Here is a 19245-nt window from a genome sequence, read left to right as displayed (position 1 = left end):
GTTCAAGTGAAGTTTTCTCATCTCTTCTCTTTATCTTTCAATATTTCATGAAAAGAAGTTTGTGTCTTGTCTCCTTGTATTTTATATAATTTTGATCATTGTTGGAGTAGTCCTAGCACCATTAGAGGACTCACGCCTCGGTACCATTGAGGTGTTCTCATTCTATTGTTCCCATTTTCAAAATCCAAAATGACAAATTAGTTTCATGCATAGCATAGTGTGTGCATGAACTACACCCATCCTTGGACATTAGCAATAGTGTCTCACTCGGTTTGGGGAAGTTAATGCATACACAACGGGAGGTAATCTAAATTATCCTCTCCGTCATAAAAAAAACCATACATCATGTAGTGTAGCTTAGTGTAGATTGCATTTAGTATAGAAATCATGCATCATCTTTGCATAATTTCCATCATTTTGGCCATTGAGGACAATGCCCATATTAGTGTGGGGATGGGAATTCTAACATTTAACTTTTATTCAAAAAACCCAAAAAAAAAATTGAAAAATCTCAAAAATCATAAAAATTTGAAAATCCAAAACCCAAAAACATGTTTATTTCCTTTTGAAGTCTTGTATATATTGTCTTGTATATATTGCGTTTGTTCTATCCTTTTTCACATTGATTGACTACGCCACATCCGAGACATGAGGATATTGAAGACCGCATGGTATGATCTTTCCAATCTCCTTTTTCTTCTTTATGTTAATGACTATGTGGCTTTATTTTGATTGATGCGGTAAAAACAACGTGAACTTAGGACTTGCATTTAGTTTATTTGGCATATTAGTTGATAGAATCATATGCATTAGGACGTATATATGTTAGTTGCATCATGGCATGTAGTTTGCATGTTAGAAAAATTTTGTGAAACCGTCTACTTGGGAAGCTTGACAAGTGTATATAGGCCCTAGTAGATGCCTTTTGTTCTTAAGACTTTGCTTGTTAGAATACTTGTAAAACACCCTAGGATGTGTTATGCTAGTATCCTTTGACCCATGGATTAAGGCCTAGTCAAGAGTACCTTGTGGTGTGATAACTCCTTGGCTACCGTTTATTCCAAGGTGACCCTTGAAACCATGCAACCATCATTCATCCATGTTCTACCATATTTTTGTCAACAAAAGAGAATGGGCACAAAAAGAAACCAATTTGAGTTCAATGAAATGAAAAGTGAAAGAAAGTTTGCAAAAATGCATCAAATGAAAAGAGGAGCAAAAAAATAGAACTCCTAAGCTTCAAATACAAGGCACCCTCGTTACTAATTGGGGTGACTTTGGAAATGTTCAAAAGAAAATGCAAAAAGTTGAAAAATTGTCAAGTGTTGAAAAGCCAAAAATCAAAAAGAAATGGCAAAAGAAAGTGTTCTCAAATGTTATATGCCACAAGAAATTGGGGGGAAAAACAAAAACAAAAGCAAACTCCCAAAGTGAAACTCAAATATCTATTGATCCCTTTTCCATCTTATCCATTTTTGTGCATGGTAGAGAGGGGACGACCCTTCTTCTTGTCTAGGCAAGAGGGGGAATTCCGCGATCCTCCAGTGTTTCTAACACCATAGGGAGTCTACTCTTGACAAAAGCATTTAACGATTGAGGACAAAAGTACCCTAGCTTGACACAATTTGGAGGTGATTTATTGGTATCCTTCTAGGCTTAGTAGTTTGAAGAAATTGCATCTATGAAGGAGTGTGTACCCTTGAATTGCTTCCCTTGTAGATAATTTCCGCCACTTGATGAGGGAGTGGCTATTCTTTTTGTAGATGCATCCTTTATGTGATTTTATGTGCTTAATGTTTGGATGTGTCGCCATTTTGGCAAGACCCACCTTGCCTTGCAAGAAGGCATCCTACCTCATGGTTGTCTTGTTGTGAGTTGAAGGGGCGGAGTGAGACCCGCTAATTGTCTCATATCGGCTATATTATTAGGATAGGTTAGTATTGGTCCTAGTCTTTGTCACCTCTTTACTCGGGACGAGCAAAGGTTCGGTTTGGGGATATTTGATGTGACCATAATTGGCGCATATTTAGTCCCCGAATTAGCCTTGTTCCCATGCTTTTTAGTGCCTATTTGGGTCATTTCTTATCTTTAGTTCTTTGTTTTGCATATTATTTGAGATTTTGATCCCTTGGTAGGAAAGGAGTAAGAATCTTGCATTTTCATGGCAAAACGAGACTAAATTGATCGAATTCAATGACCAAGCATCAAGGAGAGACAAGATTAGAAGGCCTTTGTACATATTATAGTAGAAGAGCAAAGTTGAGAAAGGATCCTTGAGTCCCCGAGGAAATCCCCAAGGAATTTATGAAGAAAAGGGAAGAAAAGAAGAAGATTTGTTGCTGACTGACAATCCGAGCGGATTGTCACCAATCCGTCCGTCCCGCAGCAACACAATCCGAGCGGCTTTGCCTTAATCCGCTCGGATTCCACCTCCTCAATCCGTCCGGATTCCCCTGAATCCGCTCGGATTCCAACGCCAGAATCCGCCCGTCCCGACCCTATTCCGCCCGGATTCCAGCACAGCACGGATTGTCTTCTCCAAGCTACGAAGAAAGAAGCCCTTCTCTCGAAAAATACCGGCTCCTCCTTGCTCAATCTAAAAAGTGTAATTACTAGTTTAGCCCTTAGTTAACCCTAATGCATCCTCCCTAATTTCCACTATAAATACCCCATTAGTCTAATTAGAGGGGCATGTTCTTCTTATCAATAATTAGTATAGTAAATATCAATCAAATCTCTCTTTAATATTGTAATCAAGTATTAATCAAGTTTTAATCCAAGTTTTAGTTCTTTAATCTCTCTTTTGTTCATCCTTTATTTTGGGTAATTGAAGATTATTTGGGTTATTGTTGAGAGATTGACAACCTCTCAATCAAGCATTCAAGTACTTCTTTTATCTTTGCTTTATTATTGGAATCATTAGTAGGTATAATCTCTTAATCCCTTTTTAATTATTGTTAATTACTTTCATTTATTCATCATGTTTCATATTGTTGGTATGATTGACAACCTTGCTAGCATGATCAACATGATAATGAGTGAGTAGTCTCTTAGCTAGGGTTAATGGGTGATTGGGGAAACCAACATGGGGAATGATTCATGCTTAAATTAATATGCTTTCATGTTTTATTTGCTTGCTTGTTTTGATCTCAACTCATGCACATGTTATATTTGATGAAATGCTAAGCCTATGAATCCTTGCATTTACTATCATCTCTTATCTTTTCAATGAGACTTGTAAGACATAACCCAACTCGAGTCTCATTAGACCATGCATGTTGTTCAAGAGGGAAGATTAAGTCGACTTGTAGGTGTTGTACAATCTGATCGATTCGGCTCGGGACCCAAACTTTCCTAGGATTGTAAGATATAACCCAACTCAATCCATCACAACAATAATTGCTTGCTTATAATTTGAGAACATGTTTGTATGATCATATCCCATGATTCCCCTATGATCCCATGACACCCTAGTGCCTTTAATCAATTGTTTACACCCCTTTAATTCATCTTGCTTGTTTATTTTCATTGCTATTTTAGTTTAGTAACCTTCTACATCAACCCAATTTGTGACACCCCTTAGACACCACTAGTTGCAATAGAAATCTCATTTCAACTCCCGTCCCTTGGGATCCGACCTTTACTTGCCTCTTTACTAATTGTAGAGTTGTTTGTGAAGCTATAAATTGTGTTTTGATTCGACCGTGACCCAACGACCACATCTTAATTTGTGAACACTTAGCGGGATCGCATCAATTTGACTGCATGTACTCAATCTTTTTATGATATATATAATACATACTCACATTCCACCAAAAAAAATAAAATAAAAAATAAAAAAAATGGTAGGGTGATATCGACCGAGACAAGAAATAAGCATGAAAACTCATATTAGAAAACAAGAAAGTAACCTACAATAAGCATGCATCATATGATATGTCAAATACAAACCGAGTTGTTTTATGCCTATGGGCCGAAAACAGAGAAAGTGCCAAAATGGGCCGAATTAGACAATTATCCAAAATAAACGTCTAAGAAGCAAAATAAAAATCAAGGCAATGATAAGAACGGTCTAGGGAATGTTGTGGTTGACACGGTGGGGGTTCACATAACCAGGACGGGTACAAACCTCAAGTGAGGTAAGACGATCAAGACACGAGCCCACTTGAGTTGCTTGGGCCATGAGACACCGATCGAAATTGAGCACCTTCATAGACAAGGCATTAGTAGCCTCAAAGATTTGCCCTATCTCGGCTCTCATGTTTCGTCCCGCTAGCATCACCGCTCCTCCTTGACTACACAAGTTGGCCAACGAAGTGGATTGGCAAATAGCCTCATGCATGCATGAATAAGGAACCCTTTCCACAACCGTGAGACGCTCCCCTAACTCATTCAATCGAGCTAGAACCTCGTCATAACCACGACCCAAATCCATAGGAGCCACAACCCGTTCCTTAGCCATAGCCGAAACCAATTGTTCCAACAACTTGGTTTGAACATCCATCTTAGCATCCATACTCGTCATAAACGAGTCCATCTTCTTCTCCAAGGCCACAACAACATCGGATGATTTATCCTATGTAACCCCTTTCGACAAGAACACCAAATCCGGCCCTATTGCGCCTATTTTCATCATCTATAAAACCGAATCATTCATTTCATCCTTGACCACGACACCATAACTTTCCGGACAAATAACTCCCTTATGCTCTAATAACCGAGATATCCAAACACCATAGGGCAAGTCCAAAGTAGTGTAGAACTTGTCCTCGGTAACTTGGATACTCGTTTGAATAATACGATTAAAAACAAGCAAAGAGAGATTCACCTTTTGTTCTTCCAACCACCGATGCACGAGCACCCTCTTATAACTCGAAAGCTTGTCACGACCACCATGGCACGGAACCACCGTATTCCACGTAAAATTCAAGAAAAAATTATTCTTTGGCGAGAAAGGACCCGCAAGCATGTTACTAGTACCGGTAGCACTATCATCAAAAGACTTCTTGATTAAAAGCTTCTCCTCACCCGACACATCTCCCCATTCCGCACTCGGATTAATTTTCATCCCATCACCAGGGACCGAAAACAGAGTACATAAATCATCAATGGAGATTGTCATCTCCGACCTATTAACAATCGCATGCAACACACCAAAGCACAAAACTGAATTACCTCAATCGAATATATCGGACCGGTCAAAGCACTTATCTTGCTCCATTCTTGAAATTGCAAGAATTTCTTGAAGAACCTTAGAGCCTCGATTTTTCCGTACCAAGCAGGTGAGTAGGACCGTCCTCCATGAATGTGATATCGAGAGACACTATTAATTCGTTGTCTCTCAAGCTTGGTAAGACGAAGCTTGTCCAACCCAACCATCGTAGCATTCGGCATATGTTCCTTAAACAAGGTTCTCTTATGACCGTCTTGACTCATCACCACTTCCAAATTTTCCTCCGAATCCTCTGTCACTACCATCTTTTTATTTCCCTTATTGAGCTTGCGACGCTTTCCCTCGACTCTCGTATCCTCCCGGTTATGTTCGGGATTAGTCGGTTTTGGGTTTGATGGAGGTGAAGGAGTGTTTTCGGGTTGATTGGAGGGATTGCATGTGGGTTTTGAGGTCTCGGTCTTATGGTATGACCGAGTGGTTGGTGTATGAAAACAGGTTTTTGGTTTGAGGGTCATGGTGATGAAGGTTTGAGAGGTTGAGTGTTTGAGAGTTTTGAGGAGAAGAAAGATTATGGAGAGTTATGATGATGATTGAGACGTGAGGCAGTTGGGGGGTATTAAAAGGAGTAAAATTTTAGAGATATGGTAAGTGTAGGATAAGGGTTAGGTGGCGTGTGCAAGTGGGTAAAGAAAGATTCCCCTTTTTTAAAAAAACATATAAACATAATATAGGGTAAATCTTTTAGGTAGGTAAATCACATGGTTAAGATATGGTAAGGATTTTGATAGATAAGAGTGATAGGATTTTCGGCCAAATACAAGAGAATAAGGAAAATTATGACCGAAAATATGGTTCGTAATAAGACACAAAATATATAATACTAGCAAACGGAATATTCTCATAATATAATATGACAATTAACATAAATATACTTGAAACGAGAAATACGGACACAGTCATACAATCTCATCAAATCTAGTCAGTCACAAGGATAATAAAATATTTGTGACAAGTTTAGTTGCCACCAATTAAACCAATTTCCTGTAATACTACGGTTTTCTATGTCTATGGGTACTCTATCGAGTGGGGCTTACTCTGTCGTATAAGTATGTTTTTATATGAAACAATAGTCTGCCTGATGGGTACTCGATTGAGTACGTGTGGCACTCGATCGAGTAAGTCACTTACTCGATCGAGTAAGTGAGTCTTACAGGTTATTTTAGCCGGGTTTTGTTAATAACGCGTGATTAATATAAAAGGTTTTCGTCATCTTCCCTAATCACTTTTTCACCTTTCTAAAACCTTTCAAAAGAAAAAGAAGTTACGTAGTTCTCCCTCATCGCGTTGTTAGAAAATCCCAAGGGCTAGGATCGTCGGATTGTCTTGTTCTTTACGCCGTAGAGATCGTCGTGTCAAGGGTAAGCTTCTTGTATAATTTTTATTATGTTTCATTGAGTTTGGTTAAAACCCTAATTGGGTAGATTTGGGGGTTTTGAGTGTATTACGTTGTTTGGGCGATGATTGTATGAATATGTGTTATAGGAGGAGGAATCGTTGAGGAAAATTACTGATTAGCTGCTGTGACGGTCTTGTAATTGCTATTCCAGGTAGGGTTTCCCTACTTAGTATTGTTTACATGGCTTTGTTGATGATTAATCGTTGTTGTTGGTTTATATCATATCGGATTTGGAATTGGTGATTGTTGATTGTATAATGTGGTTGTTGTATAATTGTCTGTGGTTTGCGAGGTGCGTCCTCGGCTGAGTGGAGTCACTTGCGGGAGTGGCTTCACGCCCTTGATTCGCCTTCTGTGGAACCCGCCACAGAAGGTATGTGCACATTTAGGAACTTGGGTTTATTGCTCGGATGAGATGAGCGGGGCTTAGTTGGGAACGGCTGCGGTCCCCCACTGGCGGTGTGGAATACTTGTTGCGATGAAGATTCTGGCAGGATTACACACTTTAGTGTGTAGTCAGGTGTGTGGAGTTGTGATGGAGAATGGTTGATTGGTTTGGATTGTATATTGTTTTCAGTTGTGTTGTTTTGTGTAATCAGTACTGGCCCCGTTTAAATGTTTTGAAAACTATGGTGATCCATTCGGGGGTGGTGAGCAGTTATTGAGCAGGTATGATTTGGATGCGCAAGGGATAGTTGGGCATGTGTCACCACGAGTCTATTAGAAGTCTTCCACTGTTAAATCGAACATTGTGTTTACATTAGTTAGTTTTGGTTTTGGAACGGTTGTATCATACTTTACAGTTTTTGGGTTTTGATGTATTCACTTAAACTATTTTATTAAAGTACGTTTTTTTATGGTCTATTTGATATTCATTGCCTCGGGTAACTGAGATGATAGCATTCCCATGCTTTAGGTGGTCCTGGTAAGGCACTTGGAGTATGGGGGTGTTACATTTCCAACCGTAAAATCTCAAAACGTTCTCTAGCCAATGCTTTGGTAAAAATATCTGCCCATTGTTTTTCTGTGCTACAAAATTCTATTCTTATGTTGCCCTTATCTACATGGTCACGTAGAAAATGGTGTCTAATGTCTATATGCTTAGTACGTGAGTGTTGTGCTGGGTTCTTAGCAATAATTATAGCACTCGTGTTGTCACATAAAATGGGAATACACCCAACATTAATACCATAATCACATAGTTGTTGCTTAAGCCATAAAAGTTGTGAACATACCAATCTAGCAGCAATGTATTTGGCTTCAACAGTAGATAATACAACGGAATTTTGCTTCTTTGACCCCCATGTTATGATACATGGTCCAACAAACGTGGCTATGCCAGAAGTACTTTTTCTATCAAGTGAACAACCTGCATAATCTGCATCTGAATACCCTATGAGATCAAAATTACACTGGAGAGGATACCACGGATATAATTTGGATGTTCCAATTAAATACCTCAAGATTCTTTTAACTGCTTTCATATGTGACTCTTTAGGGCACGATTGAAATCGAGCACATACACATACGCTAAACATAATATTAGGACGACTTGCAGTTAAATAAAGAAGTGAACCAATCATACCTCGATAAGTTGTCTCATCGACCAACTTCCCGTCTTCGTCTAATGTTAACTTCTTTTCAGTAGGCATCGGAGTGGGCATTGAATGAGAGTTTTCCATTCCGAATTTCCGAAGTAATTCCTTGATGTATTTTTGTTGGTGCATCATAATCCCTTCACTAGTATGTTGGATTTGAAGTCCTAGGAAGAACTTAAGTTCTCCCATCATGCTCATCTCAAATTCAGAAGTCATTAATTCTGAAAAATACTTGCACAAACGATTATTAGTTGAACCAAAAATAAAATCGTCAACATAAATTTGAACAACTAATAAGTTAGAATCCTCAGATTTTAAGAATAAAGTCTTGTCGACAGATCCTCTTTTAAAATCACTTTCAAGTAAGAATTTTGATAATCTGTCGTACCAAGCTCTGGGAGCTTGTTTCAAACCATATAACGCTTTGTCTAATTTAAAAACATGGTTTTGGAACTGGCTATCCAGAAACCCTGGGGGTTGCTCCACAAAGACTTCCTCATTTAAATAACCATTAAGGAAAGTTGTCTTAACGTCCATTTGAAATAGTTTCATTCCTTTGTGAGCTGCGACGGCTATTAACAGTCTAATAGCCTAAAGTCTGGCCACGGGAGCAAAGGTTTTATCATAGTCAATTCCTTCTTGTTGATTGTAACCTTGTACAACTAGCCTGGCTTTGTTTCGTACAATAACTCCCGAGTCGTCCAACTTGTTTATGAACACCCATCTAGTACCAATAACAGTTCTTTCTTTTGGCCTTTGAACCAAGTGCCAAACTTTGTTCCGTTCAAATTGTTGAAGCTCCTCTTGCATTGCAATAATCCAGTCTGGTTCGGCAAGCGCTTCTTTGATATTTGTTGGCTCAATGGTAGAAAGAAAAGAGTAAAATGAACAAAAAAGTTGTTTAGCTTTCTACGAGTTCGAACCTCTTCATTCAAACTACCAAGAATAGTCTCCATTGGGTGAGAGTTCTTATATCCCCATTTATTAGAGACTGGAGGCACATTATCATCTGAACTTGGTTTGTCTTCTTCGAATGATTGAGGTCCAAGCGTCGTTCCCCCTGAATCCAGTCCCGGGGTTATAACAGAATTAGGTATAACTCTAGATTCTGTCATTTGATTTAGATTTGATGTTATATCATCGTCAGTTATACCTGAAGAAAGAAACAGGACAATTGAAGAAAAAAAGAAATTATATGATATTTGACCCAGCTGATACCATATTAGAATAGAGAATTGGAAAGATTATGTAATTGATATATATAAATTGTGATTTATAAAGCCTTCCTATACACTTTATATATATGCAAGAGCTATCCTATATTTACGGAAACTAAATCAAATGTAACAGCTAGAAATATTGTAAAGAAGGCAAGGAAGATAATTGCCATAGAATGAGATATGGGAGCCGTTGGAGGAGAAGCTAGCCGTTGGAGCTTCTATTATGAATCATAACAGATGTTTGTAATACTAGTTTGTGTTTATAAAAAGTGATTTGTGATGTTTCTCATATAGAATGGTGATACAACATTAATGAATCAGAATAAATGTCAAAGTACGGCTATTTAATAGTGATAAATTTAGTGGAGAGTTAAACGAGGTCGTGATAAAGAAATAAGTACAAAGTTTAGGAGTATAGTATAGAATTAAAAAAAGGAGGAATACAATATTGAAAACGAAAAACCTCAAAAATACACCATATAATATCCAAATAAATTTTCTAACAAGCTTATCAATGTCATTCCAAGAAACTCAAACCACTATTTGGATATATTTCTTCACGGATGTGCTTTTTTTAATTTATAGCTTCCCGTTGGTGAATATATACAACTTGGATGGATATGATTATGTGAACTGGCCTTAATACTCCAAAAATCATCCATATATGTGCACCCTTTAGAACAAAATTAAGAGATAATTTAACAACATAATCAAATAAAGATTTGTACCGCCTCTAATGCTCTAACTTTAAAGTTAAAGATCATAATCAGTACAATCCGTCTTATTGTAGACGGCCACTATCCGTCTAAAGGTGAAGATGGATAGTGACCCTTTTATAAAATGTAATTGGGAGGGCAAGTGGGGGTATCCATTTCCCACCCACTTGCACTGTCCACTCTCATTTTGTGAGAAGAACACTATCCGTCTTCAGATTTAGATGAATAATGTCCGTCTACAATGAGAATTTGTGTAATCAGTAATGCTAACTTGCTATGTACCTTATCTACAATCTTCTTCCTTACGAGACAATTTAATACTAAACGTGACAAATTTATGTAAGCGGCCAAAATTGACTATTTAGGCCCTGGTTTTTTGGATTTTTAAGAACTAAACTGAACTTATAGGAGCTGAATTAAGCTGAACTGAATATATAGGAGATGAACTTAACTTAACTTAACTTATAGAAGCTGAAGTGTTAAACTTAATTTCGCTTTATATAAATAAATTAATTTTTTTATTACAATTACTATAATACATTACAGTAAAAAATAATCACATATTACATTTTTTTTCTAAACATCTATTTCCATATTATCATCCTGCACTTTCATCTTCGTTTTCATTTTCATTGACATCATCAAATTCATTGCCTCGACAATTGTCTTTTACTATGTTATTTTGGTGTCCGTTTTCTCTCCATTTCCTAAAAAGAAATGGAGAGGCAAGTTCTTATAAATGGTTCGGATCGTATTTTGATAACATCTAACGGTTCTAAATTTACGCAAAAAAATAAAGGAAAAATAGGAGTAAAAGGTAAAATTATTATTTAAAGATATTGTGAGAGGAAATGGAGAGAAAGGAAATGGAGAGGATCCATTTCCGTTATTTTGTACCTTGTATGTACATAGCCTCCTTACACTTCGTTATTTCAAACATGCATGAATCTCTTGTCTCTTGAATGTTCAAGTCATATTGTGCAATAGGTATTCAAAGAGTGTGCATCCTTATAAAATTATGAAGTGTGAAAGTAGAAACAATAATGGATATTTGTTACTTAGGTGACAATTTGAGGCATAACTTTTAGCACCTTCCACATTGACATTTCAACTTTCATTCTCAATGACGAATGTCGATAATTAAAATGCTCTAACATTCTTTCACGGGGGATATAAGTTGTATGAACTTTTCTAAACTGAACTTATAGAAACTGAACTGAACTTATAAGAGCTGAACTAAACTGAACTTATAGGAGATAAATTGAACTTATAAGAACTGAACTGAACTGAACTTATAGGAACTGAACTTTTTTTTTTCTCTCTTAGACTTACTTTTGGGTGGTTTTCGAGGCGCTACTTTGACCGTATTTTTCTTCATATATATACATGATTTTTTTTTTATAAAAAATATTACGAAAGACTTTTTCATAACAAATCAATGTATATATGTTTTATCTTTCGAAGATTCATAATTTTATCGATATTCTTGGTCAAAGTTTTCGAAGTTTTGACTATTAAAAAGTAAATGTTACTTTGGTTGTCGAAAGGACTACAATAAATAATTGTATCAGTTATGGTCAATAGTTATATTGGAATATAATAGCTGGTAGTTTATTATGTTAGTTGTTACAACAACTTTGTATATAAATACCTTGGACAACTCATTACTCTAACTTAATGAATAATAATACAACAGTTTTATTTAGCTTGTTTCTCTTACTAGATGGTTATTTCTCTGTCTAGGTTTATTTTCCCCAATTCAAGCTAATTAGGTCAACTTTATATGGTATCAATCGCCAGAAATTATTGAAGATTCTTGCTTTCTCCTGCAATCTTCTTCATCTATTGACGATCCTGAGGTTTATCAATCGCTTCCGCTATATCAAATCTTCGTTCGATTGTTCTCACCATTATTCTTCGTGGTTTCTTCGCGATTATTCTTCGCTATTCTCTTTGCGGTTCTTCGATTTGAGGATTTGATCTTTCCTCTTGCGTTGATTACTTGCTTTCTGAGTTTATTACTTGTAAATTGGTTGTAATTCTTCGCATAATTAGCATCTATTCGTGTTGTTTCTGTTCACATTCCTCAAAGTCTACTCGAAAGTTCGCTTAATCTTGTTAATTCGCTCAACATGCCTGATTCTAGCACTGAAAATTCTACTCCGTCTCAGTCTCATGCAAAATCATATGAATTCTATGATGATCCTTTATATGTTAGTTCTACTGATCAACCATATCTGAAAATTATTGGATATGAATTTGATGGAACTGGATTCCTAAACAGGAAAAGAGATGTTTACATGGCATTATCTGCTAAGAATAAGGAGGTTTTTATTGATGGCTCATACAAGAAACATGCTATAACTACTTGCACATATCGTCAGTGGGTCAGATGTGATATTTTAGTCACGAAATGGATTCAATATGCACTCATCAAAGAGATTAAAGAAAGCTTGACGTATGTGAAGAGTACTAAGGAATTGTGGGGTGAGTTACTAGATAGGTATGGTCAACCTAATGCCATCGAGATTTATCAGATCAAGCCAGATTTAACTGCTGTTAAACAAGATAATTCTCTGCTGGTTGAATACTATAGCAAGCTGAAGTAGGGATGTCAATGGATCGAGTTCGGGTCGGGTGAAGCCTCATCCGTCATCCATCCGTCTTTTTAAAATCTCATCCAACCCGTCCGTCATCCGTGAAACATATCATCCGTCATCCATCCATCCATCATCCATGGATGAAACGGGTGGATCGGGTGATAAACGGGTGTTGTGCATTTATAATTTCAAGTTTAAAAAAATGATGATTTTTTTTTCTCTACAAAAATAAAGTTAGATAATTAATTTAGTTTAACTTTCTAGTGGGTAGGCTTACAAAATATTTATATTGAGAGTAGAAAAATATGAAAATTTAAATATTTTATATCTTAATAATGTGTTATATGTAAAAAAAATTAAATAAAAAATAATAAAATCGGGTGATGGATGGATGGCGGGTGGATGGCGGGTGGAATTTCTTCATCCAACCCATCCGTCATCCACATCCGTTTCATCCGTCATCCATCCACCATCCATTTAAATCGGGTTTTCATCCATCTTTTAGGATCGGGTGGATCGGGTTTTGATGGATGCGGGTGAAATTGACATCCCTAAGCTGAAGAGCAGTTGGGAAGATTTGGACAATCTTGACCCTACTCCATACTGTAATTGTGGTGCTATGGATGCCTGCAGTTGTAACCTGCTCAAAAGAATACTTGACACGAATAACAAGAGCAAACTCATTCAATTCTTCATGGGCCTGAATAGTGGCTATGACAATGTTCACACCAACATTTTATCCTTGGATCCACTTCCTCCTATCAACAGAGTCTTGGGGCAGCTTTAGAAGTTTGAGCGACAGAAGCAAATCACTGATGTTGTTAGTGTTCTAGCTGAAGCTCATGCCTATGCTACTGATAGGGCTAGTTCACATAAACAGCCTCCCTTCAAGAAAGCTAAAGTTGACGGTGATTCTGCCACTCCACCTAAGAAGATCTGTGATCATTGCAATAGAGTTGGTCACGCTATTTCTGAGTGCTATCAACTTCAGACCTGTGCATACTGTGGCACGAAGAGGCATATCATTGGCATCTGTCGCTCCTACAAGAAAGCCAAGAGCAAATCTAAAGGCAAAGGTCCTCCTATGACTTACCACACAGGTTCTAATGTTTACCACAGGGGAGCAAACAATGTGGATATCATTGGGACTTCTAATTACGAAGCTGTTACTCCACTTAATGAACAACCTGCTGCTCCTGACCAAGCTACTCCTATGAGTTTTGATTCAGCAATGGTGGATGGTATTATCAGTCTTGTCACTAAAAGTGTTCTTCAGGCTATTTCTGATAAATCTTCTCTATCTCATTCTGCTAACTTTGCAGATGTTACTACTGACTCTACTGCATATTCAGTTAATAGTACTTGCATTAACAGCCAGTGGATAATAGACACAGATGCAAGTGATCACATGACATCCAACAAAGATATATTACATGATATTAAGCACTTGCCTAAACCATTACTCATTGGTTTACCTGATGGTACTATTAAAACTGTTAAGATGACAGGAACTGTGTATCTTTCTGCCTCAATTACTCTAAAAAATGTTCTCTTAGTCCTAGATTTTAAGCAAAATCTTTTATCTGTTGGTAGAATAATTGAGAACACTAAATTATGTGTGATTTTTTATCCACAACACTGCCTTTTCCAGAACCTTTCCAGTAAGGTCATCATTGGACAAGGGACTAGAGTTCAAGATCTTTACATTTTCAAGTCTTCTTTTGCTTCTGCACTCAAGAATAAAATTGCTTCACATGTTCATGCTGCTCTTGCAAGTCCAATACCTTCACATGGTGTTTCTGCTAATAGCTTTAATGCTAAGACTTGTAATGCACATGTGCAAGCTTGTAAACACTCTTTAGGTGTTGATCTTTTACATGCTAGATTAGGACATATTTCATATGACAAATTAAAGCATGTAATTGATTTTCCTTCCTCTTCAATAAAAGACTTGTTTTGTGAAACTTGTGTTTTATCTAAGCATCACAAGTTGCCTTTTCAAAGAAGTTCATCTAGAGCAACACATTTATTTGATTTAGTACATTTAGATATATGAGGACCTTACAAAATACCATCTATATCCGGTGCTAAATATTTTTTAACTATTCGATGATTACTCTAGAGCTACTTGGACATTTTTATTCCATAATAAAGGTCAAGTTCCAGGTTTATTGAGTAATTTTCTAGCCTATGTACAAAATCAGTATGGTAAAACTGTTAAGGTGTTTAGAAGTGACAATGGAACTGAATTTGTCCAAGATATTTGTGATATATTATTTAAGGAAAGGGGTATTGTCCATCAAAAAAGTATTGTGGGAAGGCCACAACAAAATGGTTGATGCGTGCATTTTATATAGTCTTTATAAGCCTTATTTGCATGCATTTCTATGCATATTGTGTAGTGTTTAGCTACAAATGTCCCCCGAAATTGTCTACTTTGGTTTGTCTTGTATTATTTGAAGGTATGAACCGGAGAGGAGCATAATCAAGCTTAGAGCATGTCTCTATGCATGCATTTAGGAGATGAGTTGAGTCGGAGCTTAGAAACTACTATTTTGTAATGCGCATAGAAGTAAGGTAGCTAGACGAGCAAAATAAGAGCTTCAAATTACTAGTGCCTACTTTGAGGAGCCATATCTAAAGTTCTACAACTTATATTGAAGTAATTCAAATTGGAAATGAAAGCTTGTCCTGTTAGCTTTCCAACGCCACCAAAAATACTCTGTTTTCCTAAGTAACAAAGAAATGGCAGCCATTTGACGTTCAGTGCGCGAAGCAGGAATTGTGCGCTGGAAATCACTCGATCGAGTACTATAGTGCTCGATCGAGTACCTAATGTCCTCGATCGAATGGTGCCTTTTTGATAGTGTTCGATCGAGTACCTAATGTCCTCGATCGAGAGGTTTTTGCTAGGAGTTACTCGATCGAGGAGTTTTAATGTCCTCGATCAAGTACTTTTCTATCTGACGCAAGATTTTAATATCTTGTCATCGTATCTTAGGAAAATAAATATCTCTCCTATAAATAGGAGAGACTTAATTAGGTTTTATCATCTTTTATACAACTTTTTCCTCTGTTTCTTATTCTATTCGACGTTGCTCTTCCCTTTCCGGATCCGAACTCTTGTAATTTCTTCTCTCTCTTTCATGTTATTTCCCTTTTGCACATCTCTTTTTATCATGTTTTTTATTATTTCTTTATCTTTTGTTCTTACTTTATTTACCATTATGCATAGCTAATTTCTCTAATGCTAGGATTAGGGGAGCCATGATAGTATAGCAATGATGCGATAATTTGGTTTAGGAGGTTTTGTTGTGAGAATTGATTCATTAGCAATATAACTGTAATTATTAGGTTGAATGCATACAACTGAAATAATTAAACTGGTTAAATTCAGACCTAGATCGAGAGATTGGAATGAATAGACCTACTATGAACAATAGACTACACTAATGAGGGCGAGAGCTAAGTTAGTAGTATTTTAGGGCGAATAGCGGATCGAGATGACCTTTCCACTACCTTTATCACATCAGACCGACTGACCTACTTTTAGTTGATTTGTGTGATATCATGGTGAACCGACATCCTAGTATCTCTTTTTATATTTCCTCTCAATCCCTTCCACTTTTGCCCTGTTTTTACTTTTATTGCTTTTAGTTTAGAAATCAAATCAAAATACCCCCAATTGTGACCATAGACAGAATGAATAACGAGTAAATAGTGACTGCCTCCCTGTGGATACGATACCCGACTTACCTCTGCTGCATAAGTTAGAGCCAGTTGGTTTTATTTTTGATAGGGTTGCGACAGCCGTGTCAATGGTCGTGTGGAGAGAAAACATAAACATCTTTTAGATTCAGCTCGTGCTCTTAAAATACATGTTAATCTTACAAAAAGGTTTTCGGGTCATTGTATCATGGCTTCTACATATCTTATTAACAAGATGCCAACTGTGACAATTGGCTGTAAAACTCCTTTTGAGTTATTGCTTTGCACGAAGCCACCTACTTATGATGAACTAAGGGTTTTTTAGTGTACCTGTTATGCTAGCCAGCCAATTGCACACAGGGATAAGTTTGATCCTAGGGCTAGAAAGTGTTTGTTTCTTGGATATCCTTTTGTACAAAAGGGATATATCCTATATGATTTACAGCATTATAAGCTCTTTGTTAGCAGAGATGTGCAATTTCAGAAATTTTCTTTTCCTTACAAGACATATACTTTTACATTTATTCCCTCTTCTCACTCCATTACATCACCTGCTGATATACTCTCCTACTCAGTTGTCTCCTGGTCCTCATCAAGACACTAATAATTCAGAGTCTTATCATAATTCTTGTACCGACTCCCATAATGATAATGTTACACAAGAAAATACTACATCACATATACCAAATACCAATAACAATTTTCAAATCAGGAAGTCTGTTAGACCTAGACAGTTATCTACCAGACTAAAAAATTTCCAAATACCAATTACACTTCCAGGTCAGAAAGGCCAGAATGCCATTACTACCACTGAGCCTGCTAATGAGTTAGCTACTTCTACTACCACTGAGTCAGCCAGTGCTACGGCTTTCTCGTCTCACTCCTTCCATTCTAAAGTATTGAAGGATTTATCTGATTTTTCTCCTTCATACATTGCCTCTTTAACAAATGTGCTTGCTGAACCTGAACCACTCACCTATAGACTGACAGCTACTGACCCGAGGTGGCTTCAGGCTATGCAACAAGAGCTTGATGCACTTGACCATAATAGTACTTGGGAGTTAACTACTCTTCCTCCTGGTAAAAAGGCTATAGGTTGCAAGTGGGTCTATAAAGTTAAGTATAGGGCTGATGGGAGTGTTGAAAGATTTAAAGCTAGGTTGGTTGCAAAGGGATTCAATCAAGTCAAGGACGAAGATTACAAACACACCTTTTCACCAGTGGCTAAATTCACTACAGTAAGGACTGTGATTGCAGTAGCAGCAGCTAGAGGTTGGCCTATCCATCAATTGGATATTAATAATGCCTTCCTATACGGCTTTCTAGAAGAAGAAGTCTATATGAAACCTCTAGAAGGGTATTTTAAGGCATAAACAGGACAAGTTTGTTGCCTAAAGAGGTCTCTATATGGTCTTAAACAGGCCTCTAGACAGTGGAATGTGGAATTGACAAAGTTTCTTAAACAACAAGGCTTTGTTCAATCCAGGGAAGATTACTCTCTTTTTACTAAAGATAATGAGACCACTAAGAGTTTTACTGTTGTTGTGTTATATGTAGATGATGTTCTTCTCACAGGAGACAATGAGCAAGACATAGCCAATATCAAGTCTAACTTGGATAAGGCTTTTTCTATCAAAGATCTAGGCCATCTAAGATATTTTCTTGGACTGGAGGTGGCCAGCAATGATACTGGAACACTTCTAAACCAAAGAAAATACATAACTGATATACTAAAAGATGTCGGGATGGAAAACTGTACTGGTGTTGATTTTCCCATGCAAAGAGGCTTAAACTGAGTCTTGATGAAGCGGAGTTACTTGAACATCCTGATCAATATAGAAGATTAATTGGCAGATTCTTGTACCTCAATTTAACGAGGCCAGATATCTCCTATTCTGTCCAACACTTAAGTCAGCTTATTTCTCAACTAAGGGTGCCACACATGCAAGCTGCACTTCATGTGCTTAGATATCTAAAATAGACTGTGAATGTGGGCCTTTTTTATGTAGTAGCATCTGATCTTTCATTGACAGCCTATAGTGATGCGGATTGGGGTCAGTGTGCATTCACTTGCAAATCTTTGAGTGGTTATTACATCTTATTAGGCAACTCTTTGGTATCTTGGAAAACAAAGAAGCAACGTACCGTGAGCAAGAGTACAACAGAGTCTGAGTATCGAAGCATGTCCTATACTGCTTCTGAAATGGTTTGGTTGGCTGCTTTACTAAAGAATTTGAAGATTCATGTTCTTATGTCAATCACCCTTTTCTGTGATAACAGGGATGCTAAGCACATAGCTCAGAATCCTGTGTTTCATGAACGCACCAAGCACTTGAGTATCGATTGTCATTATGTGCGTGACAAGTTACAAGAAGAATTTTTAGTACCCAAGCATGTTAGAACTGATTTGCAACTTGCAGATTTGATGACAAAACCCTTAGGGGTTGTATAATATAAATTCCTTTCCATCAAGCTTGGATTGCATTTTCCGGATGCCATTCAAGCTTGACGGGGGAGTATTGGAATATAATAGCTGGTAGTTTGTTATGTTAGTTGTTACAACAACTTTGTATATAAATACCTTGGACAACTCATTACTCTAACTTAATGAATAACTAGTTTGGATGCCCGTGCGTTGCAACGGGTTAATTAACTTAGTTTAAAAAAATTGGTTATAAGGTCTTAATATTTACATCTTATCTCTAATCATTTATTTAGATATGATCAAAAGTCAAAACATCTTATTTAAGAGACGCAAAAGATGTTAGGTTGAT

General features: G+C 37.1%; 1 protein-coding gene across 1 annotated transcript; it reads left to right on the top strand.

Moving 5' to 3' along the window:
• The first annotated feature begins 12295 nt into the window (after nt 1-12295).
• Nucleotides 12296-18923, top strand: LOC141617045 (uncharacterized). Its single transcript, XM_074434215.1, has 6 exons — nt 12296-12768; nt 13589-14681; nt 16563-16787; nt 17047-17838; nt 17893-18226; nt 18481-18923. Exons 1-6 carry the CDS (start codon nt 12296-12298, stop codon nt 18921-18923), a joined length of 3360 nt encoding a protein of 1119 aa, XP_074290316.1.
• Nucleotides 18924-19245: the final 322 nt, after the last annotated feature.

Source organism: Silene latifolia, chromosome X (assembly GCF_048544455.1).
Source record: "Silene latifolia isolate original U9 population chromosome X, ASM4854445v1, whole genome shotgun sequence".
NCBI classification, from domain to species: Eukaryota; Viridiplantae; Streptophyta; class Magnoliopsida; order Caryophyllales; family Caryophyllaceae; genus Silene; species Silene latifolia.
This window is presented reverse-complemented; position numbering and strand designations above follow the sequence as displayed.